Source organism: Camelus bactrianus, chromosome 19 (assembly GCF_048773025.1).
Source record: "Camelus bactrianus isolate YW-2024 breed Bactrian camel chromosome 19, ASM4877302v1, whole genome shotgun sequence".
Classification (NCBI taxonomy): domain Eukaryota; kingdom Metazoa; phylum Chordata; class Mammalia; order Artiodactyla; family Camelidae; genus Camelus; species Camelus bactrianus.
Genome location: NC_133557.1, coordinates 23,043,196 through 23,060,374, shown reverse-complemented (window position 1 = coordinate 23,060,374; position 17,179 = coordinate 23,043,196). Strand labels below are relative to the sequence as shown.

Sequence of the window (17,179 nt, the reverse complement as noted above, 5' to 3'; positions counted from 1 at the left end):
AGATAACCCTATTAGTCTGCTGCAATCTTCCAGGCTAAAAATAATATGATTATCATATATTATCCCCATACGACATGGAGAATAATCTCCTTTCCAAAAGAGGATCAAGAAGGAGACCAAAGAGCTGTCTTTAAAAAAATATTTTGGATTCGTAGGCTGCATAGAGAAAGCTTGCTTGGTGAAGTTACAGCTAGAAGCACCAGAAGTTTTAGGATAACTATGAATCATTTGAGGGTAGGAGAAGGTGGAATAATGGTTTGAGATTGAGGAAATTATTTGGGTCTGGAGCAGAAGAGAGTGAGGAGTCCTTAAGAAGGCAAAAGCTTGGTTGTGTTTTTGTGCCCCCCACCCCCAATATAAAACATGTATGATCATTGTTTAAAAAAAAAAAAAAAAGAAAAGAAAAAACAAGACCATGTCCTAAGACAGCATTTCTAAAGTCTGTTCCTAGATATTAAAGAGGTGCTGTGTGAAAAGGCATTCTCAGCAACTCTGGAAACTTTGAAATTCTGGATCAATTCAAACAGATTTGGTTACTGCAAGAATTTTCACTGTTGGAACAGAGAATCTCTTCATCATACGAAGGTTTTTCTGACAGTCACAGAAATGCTGCCTTGTCACAGCAAAGAAAGTGCAGACCACCCATAATTCTACTAAGCCGAAATGACACTGTGGAAATCCTGATGTACAGTTTCTCAAACTGTTTGATGTATTTTCCTCTGTATCTTCTTCTTTAACACAGACGTGATGTACTGACTATGCTGTTATACAATGTGATTTCTTGTCATGAAATAAAGATTATTCAGTCTTCTGTGATATGACTTTGCTACAGTTTAGTCCCCTAATCCTTTTGTTGCTCGTTTAGGTAGGTTTGTGTTTTGCTTTTATAAATACTTTGCTTTTATAAATGAGAGAAACATCCTTGAACGTACTTCCTATTTATCAAGTTATTTCTTTAGGATGAATACTTAAAAGTGGGAACTGTTGGTTGTGAAGAGTATGAACATTTCACTTTGACATAGCATTGTCACCTGGTTGTCTTCTATGGGTTATACCAATTTATGTTCCCTTCAACAAGGTAGAAGATACCTTTTGCCCCACATCCTCCCCAGCGTTCATTATTATCAGTCTTTTGAATCATTTAGACAAGCAACTTTTTTAAAAAACATTTTTTATTGAGTTATAGTCATTTTACAATGTTGTGTCAAATTCCAGTGTAGAGCACAATTTTTCAGTTATACGTGAACATACATATATTCATTGTCACAATTTTTTGCTGTGAGCTACCACAAAATCTTGTATATATTTCCCTGTGCTATACAGTATAATCTTGTTTATCTATTCTACATATGCCTGTTAGTATCTACAAATTTTGAACTCCCAGTCTGTCTCTTCCCACCCACCTTAGACAAGCAACTTTTAGCTTCATCATAAAATCTTACTTATTTGCAAAGTGATAGAAGAAACTTAGTTGTAGGAGGTTAGTATCTCAGAGTTGGAAAAAAAATCAACTCTTTGCTATAGAATTGCATTCTTTTAAATCATGAAGGTGCAATTTTTCAGCATGGTAAGAGAGGAAATAGAATTAGGAGCCCTGCTATGACCTGTGTTCGCTCGAGATGGCTCCAGTGTGATCTCCTGACTAGTGTGCACGGACAAGGGGGCGGCTCTGGGAATGTGCTTCCCCATCATTCCGGCTCCACTCCCAGCTGTATCACGAAGAGGGTTAAAGCGCCATTGTTCTGGAAAGGAAGGCCAACAGTGTAAGGGTAGCCAAGCCCTAATGCCCTATGGAAAGGGAGGAAAGAGAAGGCAGACAAATGTAAATCTGAGGTCTATGTAAGTCAGTGTTTCCCAGATGAAGAGAAGCAGTGAGTTTATAATTATGGGATTTTGAGCTGAAAGAGATTTTGCAGTCTAGTGATTCTCAAGATCCAAAGGGAAGAGAGAAGAATCAGAATTTACAGGGGTTTATGTGATTTGTAAAAGCACGTCCCATGTTATATAGTTTTATGTTTTGAAGGCATTCAATGTAAATATAAACTAACATTTTTATTTGCAGAAGATCTCCTGTGTCTATCAGTGATGGGGGTCAGGCTTGATTGAAAAGACTGAGAAAACCATATCCAGTTCGATAATGTCATCACACAGATGGAGTGGCTGAAGTCCAGAGAGGACCACAGAGCCCGCCAGGGACAGGACAGAACCAGTGTTGTTGGCCCCCTCAGTCCAAGAACTTCCCGTCTACCTCTTTCCCTTAGAATACGAGGGGTTTCTTCTTCCCGCCATGTCTGTCGTCTGTGCAGTGTCCATATACTCTACTCGCAAGAGAGAAAGCTAGAACACCTTGTCTCTGCGTAAATTCTTGGTTTCTGTAGACATTTCTGGTTCTAAGAAGCTCTTCTGGGTGTCAAGGTAGGGAGGATATGGGGAGAACGTGGCAGCTGTTACTGTAGTCTTTCTAGAACAGCATGAAGATGTGGAGATAATTCAAGTCTGGCAGCTGCACACTCTATACACCCACCCATCCATCCCTCTCCCATGAGCCTGACAAGCAAAGAACGGAATTGTGAATGTCTTGTTTATTAATGTATATTGTCACGTTAGATAAATTAAGTCTGGCTGGAGGAATCCTTTATCTTTTTTTCCTTATTCTATGTTAAAAAAAAAACTGTTGTAGACAAAATTGGAAAAACAGAAGAAGGGAAAAAGTCAATTCATATCTGTTACCCCCTAACACCTAAGCATATTGGTAAATTTGTTTCTAGCCACTTTTTGCTTTATGCATTTGCTTATTCTTCAGTAATTGCCATAATGTAACAGAACTTTTTTTCATTGTTGAGTGTGATAGTCTATGCTAGGTGTTCTACATTTATTCTGTTTAAAAGATTTCATAACTTTTACTTTTAAAGCTGTGTTAAGATTGTACCAGGTGTATATATCACGGTTAACTTACCTATTTTTTAAATTGTTGCTTTTGAGCTGTTTTCCAACCTTTTGTTTTTAGGAATAATTTAGTTAAAAACCTTGTGCATAGAATGTCCTCATATTTAGGATAATTTCCTTGAAATTGCTGGATCAGACGGTATGAGTATTTTCATGGCTCTTTGTTGAATTTGCAAATAGTTTTCCCTAAGGGTGATACCATTTTACACTTAGACCAGCAAAATTAGTCATGTCAGTTTCACTATACTGTTTTCTGGCTTATAGACTCTTGTGTGGTTGCAGAAAAACCAGTCTACTTCTAACTTGAGAAAACAAGGCACCTCATACTGTGTGCTGAGCTGTAATTCATTAATTTAGTAAATAGCTCCAAGTGTCTCATTATTTCTCAGATGTTGTAGATGAAAAAAAGAGTAAGTCTGTACTTGTAGGGAGTTTACAGCCTGCTGGAAGAGAGATGTTCACATTTATAGGGGTCCCTGTAGGAGTTTATGTGTCAGATGGGAAAGAGCCAAGACAGTTCTAATCTTGGCGGGGATGGGTGATATTAGGAAAAGACATGAAAAGAGCCGTTAAAGCTTAGTATGAGCAGGTGTGACCAGAGGGCATTCACACAGAGGAGAGGTGTCAGCAGCTGCAGGAGGGACTGAGAGGGGAAGACATTAGGCCCAAGAGGAAGGCAGAGCCTTTGTCTAGAGCCAGCCAGAGCCAGCCCCAGAGAGCTATGTTTCTGGTGGTGTCTCTGGCACAGTCCCATCAGTGACATCTCTACACCCTCTGCACCTTCACCCCTAGGGCAGGGCCAGGGTAGTTGCAGGCATTCAATGTGAACAGTGCCAGGAAAGTAATTTACAGTTGTCTCTGACTCATTGCTAGATTGGGCGTCCTTATTTGCTGAGTCCCTCTTGTGGGTGTATATTTCTGGACATTGTTAATTGATCATGCTGTTAGGAATTTTGGGGGAAGCAAAGCTGAAGCTTAGATCATAGGCTACTCAGCTAGCTAGTATCTATTTAGGCAGCATTTTCATTTCTAATCTCATGTACAGTTTAATAATTTAACAGATAATAGACTAACAGGTCAGTGGAAATGTTTACAGGGTATTTCAAAGCTGTTAATTTTTACCACTTGGTTTTTTTTTTTTTTAATAGCTGAGAATAATAACTAGAGAGGGTGGAAAACAAAGCCTGTGTTTGACTTGGTGTTTTTTTCTGCCTCAGGTAGGAAGGACTGGGAAAGCAAAAGATTCATCAAATAAAATGTTTTCCCCCAAAATAATTTTTGGGATTCCTTACGCTTAATGTCTCCCGCCACTGGCCCCCCACCAGTTTTCTTTCAATAACTTTTTGTGTGAAAATTGTCACACAGTTGCTCCAGAACATTAGCTGTGCTGAAGAATGTAAATTTATTGTCAAAAGATTCTTTGTATCTTAAAAAAAAAAAACCCAAACAGCTTTCTTTTCTTTCTTAAGTGTGTCACTGTGTCCATACAACCTTGGACCTTCATATCTCTCTGTGTAGTGTGAATATCCAACATTTTAAGTAGATCTGAAATGAAAAATTTAAGATTCATACTAGACCTTCAAACTTACAAAATTTTAATAAAACTTAATAAAATTTTAAGAATGTACCATACTGTGATCATGGCACCCACTGCTAAAGTGGAATATTGGAAGCCAATCATATATGAGATTTTGATGGTAAAGATCCAGATACAAGGAATCAGTGAGCAGAGTGTGGCGATAACAGCGGTGGATTCATGGGGCTTCTGGGCATCGAGACCCCGGGAGACCATAGAACATATTTGTTAGAAACCTGGACTGTGAAGACAGAGATCTGTTGGGAAATCTTGGCTCCACATAGTCAAGTTACTTACCCAGACCTCAGTCCCCTCATCTGTAAAACAAGGGTTATAACCCACCTCTCGGTATATTGTGAGGATGAAATGAGACAACACATACAGGTATTTAGAAAGGCACTGACACACAGGGACTCGGAAAACGTATTGCTTTTTACAGGAATGTATCTCTTTATAAGCAGAATAAGTGGATTCATTCTTTACAGAACACCTATCATGCAGAGCAGTGAACACGGGAAATCTCTAATTTGGGGAGTAGAGATCAACTATTTTTCAGGTTCTGGTTTTTCTCAGAAAGTATTGGTCACAAAGGCTGTGCACATCTTGCAGATATTCTGCCATGGCAAAAGTCAGACTTCTGCATTCCTATGACACATTCTTTGTTTCCCCTTGTTTTTTTGTATCTTTTGTGTGAGTCATATATGGGAGCAGGAAGAGAGAGTGAGCAACCTTCTTGTTTTCTTCTATTTATGTCTTTTCTGCTTCTGTTCGCCTTATATTCTCCCCCTTTCCCCATCCTTTATTTTGTTTTGGAAGCATGTGAATATGAATGGGGTATAGTCCTTGGTGGTGGATTTGTTGCATTGTTTTCCTGGAATGCACTTGACCCTGTCAGAAATCACACGTGTGCCTTGTAAGAGGTGTTCAGAACAGAGATGCCAGATGCGAGTCACCTAGACTGATTGGTCCACCTTTCCTCCCCACCTCTTACCCATCCAACAAGCTCTCCCCGGCTGTGGTTAGTTTCAGTAGCACCAGCTTTATATCCTGACGTCTTCACTCCCATCTGCTTGCTCCAGGATTTGACAGACAGGGTATTCCTCCTGCTGCTTCATGTAGAGGAAATGCAGCCTTCGGTGAGATTTGGCACCCAACTTGTAGTAACCAAATGGGATCCAGCATGCAGCACCTTATTTAATTCATCCATAGAAGTGCCTCCCTTTAAGGAACTTGGGTCTGGATACTAAAAAGCTCAGTCCTTTCTTTATCTGGAGCTGTGATTTTGAACAGGGATGGATTTACTTGTTTTGACCGATACCTATTAGTTGGCCCACCCGAAATCTGATTCTGGACCATTTATTCAGTGTCAAGCCCCTAAGTGTAGCACAGAAAGCCCTTTGTGGTCTTGCCTCCGCCTCACGTTTTTGCCATGCATACCCTTCATTCCAGCCACGCCCAACTGCTTTTAGTTCCTCAGATGTATTTTCTCCCTTTGTGCCTTTTTGTCTTCATTGGTGCTCTTCCCTTTCCTAGTTCAGGGCTCGTCTTTCAAGACCATCTCCTAGAGTCACCCCTTGAGAGTATTTTCTCATCCCCGCTCACAGTGTGAGCTATAACCACTCTCCTGTGCTCCCTTACAGACAGCGCTAGTTACAGTTTCCCTGTCTGGCTCCTCCACTAAAGGTGATGGCAAGGGCGGTGTGTTATTTACAATGATCATTTTATCCACAGAATGGAGGGCAGTTCCTGGCACTTAACAGGTAAATAATGAATGTTTATCTAGTTCACCTTTCCCATGTTTCTTTCTATAAAAATGTGAGTGTGTATAAAATGGCACCTTATTTCTTAAATAGTCGGCGTAACACCTACTGACACGCTATTATTGCTCTTTTTCCAGTTAACAATATATCCTGGAAATCAGTTCATAGATGTTCCTCATTCTCTCTCTCTTTTTTTTTATAAATGTTAATTGAGCATAGCATGCATATTAAAATGTGCACAAATAGGTAAACAACTTGATGACTTTTTCCAAAATGAATATACGTATATAACCAGTACCCAGGTCAAGAAATAAAAGACTGTCAGAAGCCCCCTACCAATACTCCTCCTCCATCCCAAGGATACCTACTCCTTGACTTCTGACACTGTGGATCAGTTGTGGCTGTCTTGGGGCCCTGTGCACATAGAATTATGCCATCTGTACTCTTTGGTGTCTTTGTTCCATACGATGTATGAGAGACTCATCCATGTGGTTACATGTATTTGTAGTTTGTTTATTCTGGTTGCTGTATAGTGTTCCAAGATTCAAATAGGCTACAGATTTTCAGTCATTTCTACTAAAGATAGATTTTGGGTCCTTTCCAATTTGGGGCTATTTTGAATGATTCTTCATTCTTTGGTATAGCCTCACAGTACTCCATCCATGTGAATGTACAGCAATTTATTCAACCAGTCTCCTTTGCGTGGACATTTAGTTTTTCTTCCCCAGTGCTTTCCTATTACAAATAATGTTGCACAAGATTTTGAATAAACTTGTGTGTTGTATTAAGGAACATTTAAAAAAAAAAAACCCAAGAAACCAAACAACTTGGTGAGGAGTGAGAGTACCAGAGAACACGTTTAGGGAAAAGCGAATCTATTTGGTAGCTCTGCTCAGTTGGTAGAAAGGAATTGCTGAACTTTTCTTAGGAACAGGTTAGTGCAGTGACACTGGTTAACTCAACACTTTGGATTCCTCCTGTAAAGGAGTAGGGGCTAATACAAGAGAAAGGATTGAAATCTCATATCCACACCTTCTTGGGCACAGCTGAGTTCAGAAGGCTCAACCGTTCTTTGTCCCAACTTAGATACTCATTTTTTCATATTATTTATTGTGCATCTTCTGTGTTGCAGACACACTGTTCTAGCCGGGAGGGGCGTAGCTCCTTGCCCTCATGGAGTTCACATTCTTGTCAATTGACAGGACAGACAAGAATAGGTGTATAGTGTGTTAAATAGAAAAATAAAGAAGGGAAGGCAATTGGGGGTGTGCACACACGCACGTACGTGTTTGTGGGTTGGGGTTAAGACAGAATTTCAAGAGTAGTCAGGAAAAGAATGGCTTTCTTTTTCCACTTCTTAATTCTCTTTTAGCTTAACAAGCCAGATGTAACAAACGTTAAGGAGACACACGTTTAGGATAAAAAACATTATGAACTTATTATGTATATAGAGTCTTGTCATCGTCTTTTCCTCTTGGGTTCATTGTGTCAAATTATTTTGCTCCTAATCTGGAGTGTCACATTTCATTATCTTGTGAGGAATTTTGTATGAGTCAGAGTCATTTATCCATGTGTGTGTGCAAGTGGAAATTCATAAGAATTTGTAAGGATATGGAGGCTGGCTGGAATTCTGATGGAGAGGAGTCTGTCTTCCTGTTAGGAGACCCAGTGCTTTGCTCCTGGAAATTCTCCAGTTAAAGCCATGGCCCAAGGCTGCTTACATTGGCATCTGGATGGAAATTTCCAATTATGTAGACCTGGATGGAGCTTATTTTTCTCAACTGGGTTATGATCATAAGAGATACCTCAGTCTAGATAGAAAGGAATTGCTAGGGGGCTGGATAATTATTACAGTTTCTCTTGAAAGTGTAAAGTAAGCCTGAATTTGTAGTAAATGTTATTTTAGCATTTATCACACTGCATTACACCTTCTTGTTCCATTGTGCCTGTGCTTTGTTCTGTGTTGTTCTGCTCATCCGTGGCCCCCAGCAGCCGAGTCCTGTGTGTAGGAAGCACCCAGGAAAGGAGGTGCTCAGTAGGTACTTGACACAATGGAGGATTTAACAACCATGCACCAATTTAAATGTGTTTTTAAGCTGTGATTCAGCCACAGTTGATCAGGACCATATTATTGGAAAGTACCGTTTTTCAAAGTAATGCTCATCAAAATGTTACGGAACACCTAACCTCACCTTTGTTTTTGACTTCACTAACCATATGACCTTGGGTAAGTGACTTCCGGAGGACTTGACGTCCTTATCTCAAATAAGAAATCAAGATGATATCTACTTCACAAAGATGTGAATTTTAAATGAGATCATTTAGGTTGAAAGCGTGTGTGCATATGTACACTTCCTACGTTAGGCCAGAGCCCTGGGCTAAATTTAGTAATAAGACTTTTAATAGGGATACTAACTAACTGCATGAGCACAGAACAGGAGAAGGGTAGCTTATAGCAGCTAAAAAGATTGAGGATTTGCCTCTAGCAAGCTTAACATGAATCAATAATATGGTGTGACTGATGTTTACCAGTAACACTCAGCAGTTATCCATTATCTACCATGCACGCAATGGAAGTTTTAAATTCTGTTAATAAAAATATCTTAAAGAGAATTTCCCATAGCGAATTCTGCAGAGAATCACTTGATGCTACGAGTTATATTATGTGGGGGGAAGGGAGCTGGTTTGGGAAATGGCAGATTAGATAATTGAACATCTCTTTTGAAGGATTTCTTTGGCCTTGAGTTATTGTGCATCTCCAAGAGGGGGGGTCAAGCTGACAACACTTTGGTAGCAGATGGAATTGGGCTGCTGGTAGTTCTGCTTGTTTCTGGGCCCAGCAGACTGCACCGGGACCACTGTCAGCATGGGCACCACTCTTTGTCAAGTGTAGACTACAGGACTGGTATCCAGAGGACAGCAGCCAGGATGGGGAGGGAAGTGGTGGTGATACCAAGGGAGGGGCACACAAAGGAAGTGGGGCTGTCTAGCCTGGGGGTGCGGGGAAAGTTAGTTGGGGTAGAGGTGAGGCTGGAGGGAGGTTGAAAATGCCCGTCTTCAATATCTGAAGTGTGGGAAAGGAATTTGACTGTTCTGTCAAGGGGCAGAATCAGGACTAGTGGGTAAAAGGAACTGGAAAACATTTTCAACCCAACCCAAAGTAGAATTTTCTTGGAAGATGGCTGTGTTTCACATACTGACTCTGTGTTCTTGGAAGGCATAGGTTTTGGGTGGTGGTAGACGCGGAGGTATTGAAAAGTATTCCTTAAAATCCCATCCAAACCCAAGTCTATGAATTTGTGATTATTTTCTTATTTGGGGCAAAATTTATTTCCTCAGCCTTTTATTTTTTCAGCCTTGTGCTAATTCCTGTGGATAACTAGAAAAATCATCAATAATATGTGGTTTGTGTAAATTTGTTAGTTGAGTAACAAGACTAACACGAGACAGTTGTTAGCAAACTAAGACAAGGTGTAAACAACAGGCAAATTTTCGACAGTCTTCAACAACAGTACCACAGAAATACGAGAAGGGGAACCCTGGAGAAATATATAAACTAGGGTTTGAAGGATTAATGAGATTTGCATGGCCGAAAGGAGAGCAGAAGCCCTGCAGATCAGCAAAAGCCCAGGGATGAAGGCAAGAGAAAGAGCATTGCGGATAAATCTGTAATTAAGGGAGATCCATCTGGCAGCTTTGTGCAGGAGATAAAGATTTGAGAGCTGTCTCCTTAAAAGTAATAATTTAAGCCACGTGAATGCTTGAAATCTCTGAGAAATACGTTATGGCTAGAACATGGATGAGCGACTTCTTAAGCTTAAGTGGTTAAAGTGAAGGTACATCTGGTTCCTGTCCATCCCTCACTGACCTTGGTGAAGCTCGGTGGAGAAACTGAAGCCTAGAAGTTGACTCTAATTTGGGTAGTAGTATTTGCCTCTTAGGATATGAGGATTAAGTGAGATAGAAAGAATTATGTAAGTAAGTACTCAATGAATGTTACTCACTGTTTTTTATTATGTAGCTGAAGTTCCCTGGAGCAGTGGCTCTGGAAATGTGGTCCTCAGACCAGCCACACTGATATCACCATGAGCTTGTTCCAAGTGCAAATTCATAGGCCTCACTCAGATTTACTGAGTCAGAACGTCTGGGGATGGAGCCTAGAAGCAGGCTTCAAAAAGCTCTCCAAGTGATGGGCTGGGAAAAGTTTGAGAGCTGCCCTAGAGGAATCTTACAGTTGGGAGCTAAGAAAGGGAGAGGCTTTAAAAGAGGAGCTAACAAGAGTGTGCTTTGCAGTGTAGAAGATAAAAAGCTCTGAGAAGATGAAATTTGGGGGAAAGGAGGTAGTGTGTTTTTTGCAATGCCTAACTGATAGCTTAGCACACAGTGTTCAATGAATACTTGTTTTTATATTATTGAAAACAACTAGTGTAGTAATAAGTTGGGGATGGAAGGAAGATTTCAAGGGAGTTGTATATAGTATGTATAATACACATAATATGTAGCCTAAGTGATTAAAAAGTTACAGAACCACATTAGAAACATGATACTGGATGAAATTTAAATCTCAGGTTTCACAGGTGTTCATGGGCTGCCTGTCTGTTGTGACTGGGCACCATGCTTTCTGCTGTAAATAGAAAATGAGATGCTACTCTTGTTTTCAGAAGCTTCACAGCATCACACTTTTTTAAGGATTTGAAGCTTTTTTGTGTTTTTTTTGTGGGTTTTTTTTTATTTTTTGGTAACTTTTTCTAACTACAGAGAATAAGCACTGTATCTGATGCCAGAAGTTAAGCATGTGGTCGTCTTCCATTTGCTTCCAGGCCTAATTTGAGACTGCTCCCTCATTTCTGAGAGCATTCTGAACACTGACTTCTTTTGTTTATTATTTTGTAGCTCTGGATATACCTTAGAGATTATTTGAAGTCTTTTGAAAGATTTTATGTTCCTGTTTAATGTGAGCCACCTGGGATTTTCCACATTGAGAGTGATTTTGTCCCTGTCCCCACTCCCATCACCAGAACAGGCACCAAACACCATAGCTTGAAAATAAAGTAAATTAACTTCTAAGCTTCATCCATTTAATCGTTATTTACTGCCCATTACGTGCAGGACACTGTGATAATTATGATGAAACAGTGTTCACAAAATGTCTTGCTGAAGAGCCAGGACCGCCCAAGGCCGTGTGTATTGAGTCTGGAGGAGTGGCCCAGACTCTCTGTTTTGCATACCTGCCTGGGGCCTGTTTGGAAGTCAGCCAAGTGTTCAGATGATCCCTGGCACATGCCAGAGTTTAGACTTATAAATATGCCATCCCTGTAAGACATCCCCCTTTCACAGTGGTGAGGGGAACATGAGTAAATTTAGAATGGCTGGTTAAGAAGCTATGTTTTAAACTGTAAGATTTCTTGAAAATAGATGGTATTTGAGATTTCAGTACAGGAAATATATTTGCTTATATTTGAGATCCTGTAATGTCATGTTGTAGAGAGATTTCAAGAAAACCCAAGGGGAGCTCACTCTCCAAAGATGATGAAGATTAGGCAGTTAATCTGAATAATCACTTAAGAATGTTTGTTGTTTTGCTTTGTTTTTATTGAGATATAACTGGCATGTAACATTCTCTTAGTTTCTGGTGTACAACATAATGATTCGATATTTATATGTATTTGAAGGGAATGTGTTTTAACTGACACTTGGACCAAGCCACCTGCTCCTTTCCCATTGCTTTGAACTTTGGGGCTGAGGTGGGTGGGTAGTGAGGAGTACTGATATTCTTTCATTATCTTATTTTTCTCTCCAAATATTGCAAAGAAAAGTAGCAGGAGCCTTAGTCCGCCACTTTGAAAAGATAGCCAGGACCAGACCTACATCTAAGGCAGTGGTTTCCTTTTTCTGAGGATAGCCGTTGAGTATTGCAAATGTGAACTTAAAGAGAGCAGAGATCTTTTTCATGATGTCTTAATTGATCCATAAAGATCTTTCCAGTCATCACAGTCCTACAATACAGATTAGGTGTTTGAAGACCTGGTGGAATATGATTTTTTTAATTTACAGTTTTTCTAAAACTGCTAAATATGGACAGAAATTCCCGCAAACCCAACTTAGCTGCTCAAGGAACATTGGTCCCCTGAAAACTTAAAACCTTGTGTGGAAAATAGAGTTATGGTATTTGTAGGGTTTTAGAGCTGAAAGAGGTTTGAAAAAGAAAAAAAAAGAAAGAAACCCAAAGTGATGTGGGTTTTTTGTGTGTTTTGTTTGAACGATTGCCTTTGAATTCACCTCTTTTTCCCCTCCCCTCCTGTTTTCTGCAGTGAATACCTACCTCTTCATGATGCAAGCTCAAGGCATTCTGATCCGGGACAACATGAGAACAATAGGCGCTCAGGTGTACGAGCAGGTGGTTCGGAGTGCTTATGCCAAGAGGAATAGCAGCGTAAATGACTCAGGTATATTTTTAGTAAAGAGGTGATCTGCTCAGAATGTCTCCTCCCAGGAGAGGTAAATTTGGTTCGAATAATTATCTTTGATGAAAAAAAAAAAAAAGTGCATTGTAAAAGAGGGGAATAAATTTTACATTATTAAAAGAAGCTCTTGCAAAATGAATCTTTGTTCATTTTGCTGACCGTAAGTTAAGGCCATTTTCACCCATAATGCTTTTCTGAGAGCGGGAGGTAAGGACTACTGCTTTTTTCCTTATAGTTGTCCTCGGTAGGCAGATCTAAGCACGTATTTTTTAGGACATCAGCAAAACAGAAGCAACAAAGGCTGTTTCTGGAAATAATTTGATTTCAAAAAATGTATCCATACATCCAACGAGGGAAAACAGAGCTTGGTTGGACTGGCTTACACTTATTTTATGGCTGAACGTTACGAGATTTGTTTTATTTTTTGCATTGCCCGTGGTAGCGGTGTGGTGTGTCGACGGTGTTTTCAAAGCTAATTTGGCCCTAGTCGTCACATGGGAAGTTGCTCCATCTCTGTTCTTCCTCTGGACACTACTCGAACTTGTTCAGCCCAGTAGGACTTGTTCATCTCATTGTTTATAAATGCTTTAGTTGAAACTTAACAGATTTCTATTTCATAATTGTCATGTAATCTGGGGCAATTTCCACAAATTATAAAAGTGACTTCTGGAAGAAAAATCGAATAGATCACCTGATTCACCTTCCCCCGTCAGGCGCGGTTTTCATCCTGTGGGTTAATTCCAGCTACGTGCCTGAGTTTGGTGGTCAGACTCATTTAGCTTTGAAGAAAGCTTTTCAGACTGTTCAGCTTAAACAGTAATGATGGACCCAAGAGTGAACATTTCTGCCTCAGTCTTTGGAACTTTTACCTCTAGCTTTTATTATCATACAAGCACTAATTATACAAAGAGGGAAAAAGAACACAGAGGTTAGATGGCTTGTATTGTAAGAACTTGTTCCCAGATCATCGTTTTGACTTTAACTATTTTTATGAAAGGCTATATACATAGCAAGTTCCTCACCTTTGAGAGAAAGCTGTCTTTTTATGTCTCCCTTTTTAACGGTTCCGAAAATTGAACATAGGAAGTATTTCCAGTTGGTTAAATGGGACTGTTGTGGGCTTCTCCAGTCTCTGGCTAGGGATGGTTTTTATTTAGAAAATAGAGTCTGAGATTTCATTTTGCTAAGTATTTATGATTTGCCACTTATTTCTCTAACTAAGGACTTTAACTGAGGACTAATGTGCTTTCCCTGTGTCTTCTTACTGATTTCACTCAAGCCTAGTATTATAAAATATGTATATTTTCAAAGATATTCTTTCCTCCTAATCAGTCCTCTTTTTCTCCAGTAAGTTCAAAGGTTTTCCAGAACTCACTGTAGAGTGTGTAGCTGCTCTGCAAATGTTGCAAATGAGAATTATTGGTGCTTGGGATAATAATAATAATAATAATAATAACAATAACAACAACAACAACAACAACAACAACAACAATCTGTGGTGCTTGGGATCTCAAGAGGAAGCATTGCCTCTGAAAGGGAAGCTAAATCCTGAGAACCGGCCACGTCCTAATTTGTCAGTCTGCCGTGTGGGCCAACTTAGCAGCAACCAAGGACTACAGTTAGCAAACTGATAAGCTCTGGTACTTCCTTTCTTCTTGTTCGCAAAGAGCAAGTGATCAACTTTTTAGAGCTTTTCAGCCAAATTGTGGTCTCACAGGACAAACTGCCTGAGCTCTGCACCATACCTGGAAGAGGAATCCCTGGCATTCCGGAAGTCAAGGGAGAAAGCTGAGCACATTTTTGTTTTCTAATTCATCACATGTAACATTTGGTTTTGCAGATGACCCCACACTTGTTGTCTCACTTGGCTCCGTCATGGCTCCGTTGGATAGGCTGGCTTTTGTTACTTCCATTTTTCACATGTACAAGTAATCTTGGGGGTGTTGGAGTGGCTAGTCATGTGGCTTTTCCTCAGTCCTACACTAAACCTGTGTCTAGTTGTGTGATGGAACTAGAGAGTCCTTTGACTGCCATTCGGAGCCCTTTCCCCTGTATCACTCTGGATAAAGAAACATGTGTGGTCTAAGTGTTTGTGCCTCCCCAAGGCCAGATGATGCTGGGGCTTCTCTCTGGGCAGTTGGTGAGGTGGCCTGTTTTCTCTCAGAGTTAGAGGGCGCATAGCTGGTCTCTATCCCCACATCTGCTGGTCTTGCAACACAGGATCACACTAATTCCCTGAAAGCTGAACAGAGAGCAGGTTGCACCCTTGGAAGGAATATCAGGGGACCCATTATTATTTGAATTTGTGTGTGTTTATTCTCAAATTATCAGACACTAAAATAGTCTTCCCAGCATCGCTGTGGTTGGAATAATCATCCATTTTGCGTTTAGTGTATGTATTTTCCTGGTAAATTGGAAGTTTGTGCCATTAGGGCCTATCTTACAGTATGCTGGACACTGCTTGTGTGTGGAATCCTCAAAGAACTCAGAAAGATAGCTACCATGTCCCCACTTTAGGAATGAAGGGGTCAAAGCACGTAGGATTTACAGGACTTGATGCAGCAGTGGGGTTGGGATCTGCTAACCTCTGATTCCCAAGGTAACCTCATTACCTTGTACACTACCTTGCACATAGGAGGCACTGAGTGAATGATCTTTGAGTGCGTGAGTAGATAGATTGAACAAGAAAACACATTTTAAGTGTTGTAACCTAATTCCGAGATTACCAGCTTGATTGGCTTCTATGTTACTGGCACCTCCTTGGTGAGTAAGTGTTAAAGAAGCAGCATCATTTCATTGGAAGCTATCCAGTAGAAACCAACTATTTTTATTCATTTCAAAGTAGTTTTCTGCTTAGCACAGAGAGAGTATTTGGATCCTGAAGCTGCTGACATAGCCAGGCGACCATCACATCTAACCTGGCCACCCCCACCGGGAGCACTGTGGGTTTGGTAAGAGTAGCCTGGACTGAGGTAGTCCGTGAGCTGTGTTGCCTAACCCTGGAAAAAGTGCCATGGCACACACCCACATTCAGAGGTTTTTGTGAGGCCAAGTGTAGCTAAAAAGCTTGGTATGTTGTTTAAGTAATTCTAGCTTGCTTTATCCTTGAAAGCTAAAATGGTCTAGTAAGAGTATGCTTTGGGGGATCAGGACTGTGAGCCTGGAAATAAGCCTGAAATAATGACCTGGAGAAGCTTCTTGTCACTGAAAGCTGTTGATATGTGAGACTGTGAGTCCTGCAGAATTCACGGTGAGCAGGTGGGGGGAGGCACTCAAAACAGTATTGCCATCAGAAGAGAATTCTCTGGGTTCATCCAGTCCAGCCACATAGTTTTATAGATGAGGTGAGTGGTTGGGTGGCCTGACATTTCTCATCTTAAACACGAATTTCCAGGGGCCATTCTACCTAGTCATTTTAACCACAGGGAGATTTCTTACCTCTGTCCACATGTACACATGCACATAGACCTCCCCACACTGATGGCCCCAGTCCCCTTCTGGTTATACACTCAGAGAAATGTTCTGTTGCCCACATCCTTTGAAATAGGGCTGTTGTTGTAGACAGAACAAGAAGTCATTGCTGGTACGCTTTGTACTATATTCAGTGAGGTAGATATTCTTAACCTTTTTCCCTCTGATTTTTAGGTGCTCAGTCCCTGGTTGTCTTTATGTCTGCTCTCCCAGCAGGTAGTTATTCATAAGCATGCTCTTTTTTTCTTTCTCTCTCTCTCTCTCTTTTTTTTTTTTTTGTAGGGGGAGGTAATTAGGTTTATTTATTTAATTTTTTTTTAAATTAAGATACTGGGAATTGACCCCATGCTAAGCATGCACTCTACCACTTGAGTTACACCCTACCCTCTAAACATGCTAACTCTTGAAGAATGCCAGTTCTTTATATTTTACAAATACTTGTCCTGATGACATCTTTCTAGTATATATAAATTTCTCCTTTTTTTCTAACAGAGAGGCAGGTGTTTGGGTTTTTCTCAAATGGGAGGGGAAAGTGGTGATTATTCCTGAAATCTGTTGGTCAGCACTTCTTAGTCCCCCCTCAGCTGGATTTGGTGATACAAGGGAGAAAGCAGAGTTTTGCCACTGCCACACACTGGGGCAACCATGTCAACCTGAGTGCACGTTGGACTCCCCTGGGGAGCTTTGCAAAATACCAATGCCTGCACCCCACCCCTAGAGGTTCTTACTTTGTAGCCTGGGCATTAGGATTTTTAAAAGCTTCCTAGATGATTCTAACATGTGGCCAAGGCTGCTGAACCACTGGTGTAACGCAGTTGACTGAGCCGGCCGCATGAACCTGTAGGTAGGAAGGATGTCTGTTGTGTTTCCCACATGGCAGATGTAAAAGCAGCTGCCCTCTTTGTCCGTCTACCTCCCTTGCTGGGAGAACACATCCTGATTTGTAATAGATTAGATTTCAA

The 17,179-nt window shown here is 40.5% G+C and overlaps 1 protein-coding gene across 5 annotated transcripts in view; it reads left to right on the top strand.

Annotated features, from left to right (window-relative positions):
* Positions 1-17,179, top strand: part of B4GALT5 (beta-1,4-galactosyltransferase 5) — a 121,502-nt gene that overhangs the window by 89,125 nt on the left and 15,198 nt on the right. For 4 of the 5 annotated variants that reach the window (XM_074347425.1, XM_074347424.1, XM_045519307.2 and 1 more), the window contains one exon: positions 12,594-12,728. In XM_074347425.1, the coding sequence (XP_074203526.1) occupies positions 12,611-12,728 (118 nt within the window). In that variant the 5' untranslated portion in view covers positions 12,594-12,610. Of the gene's footprint in view, positions 1-6,239; positions 6,283-12,593; positions 12,729-17,179 lie in introns of those variants that run through there. The other variant, XM_074347423.1, reaches the window with a different exon arrangement.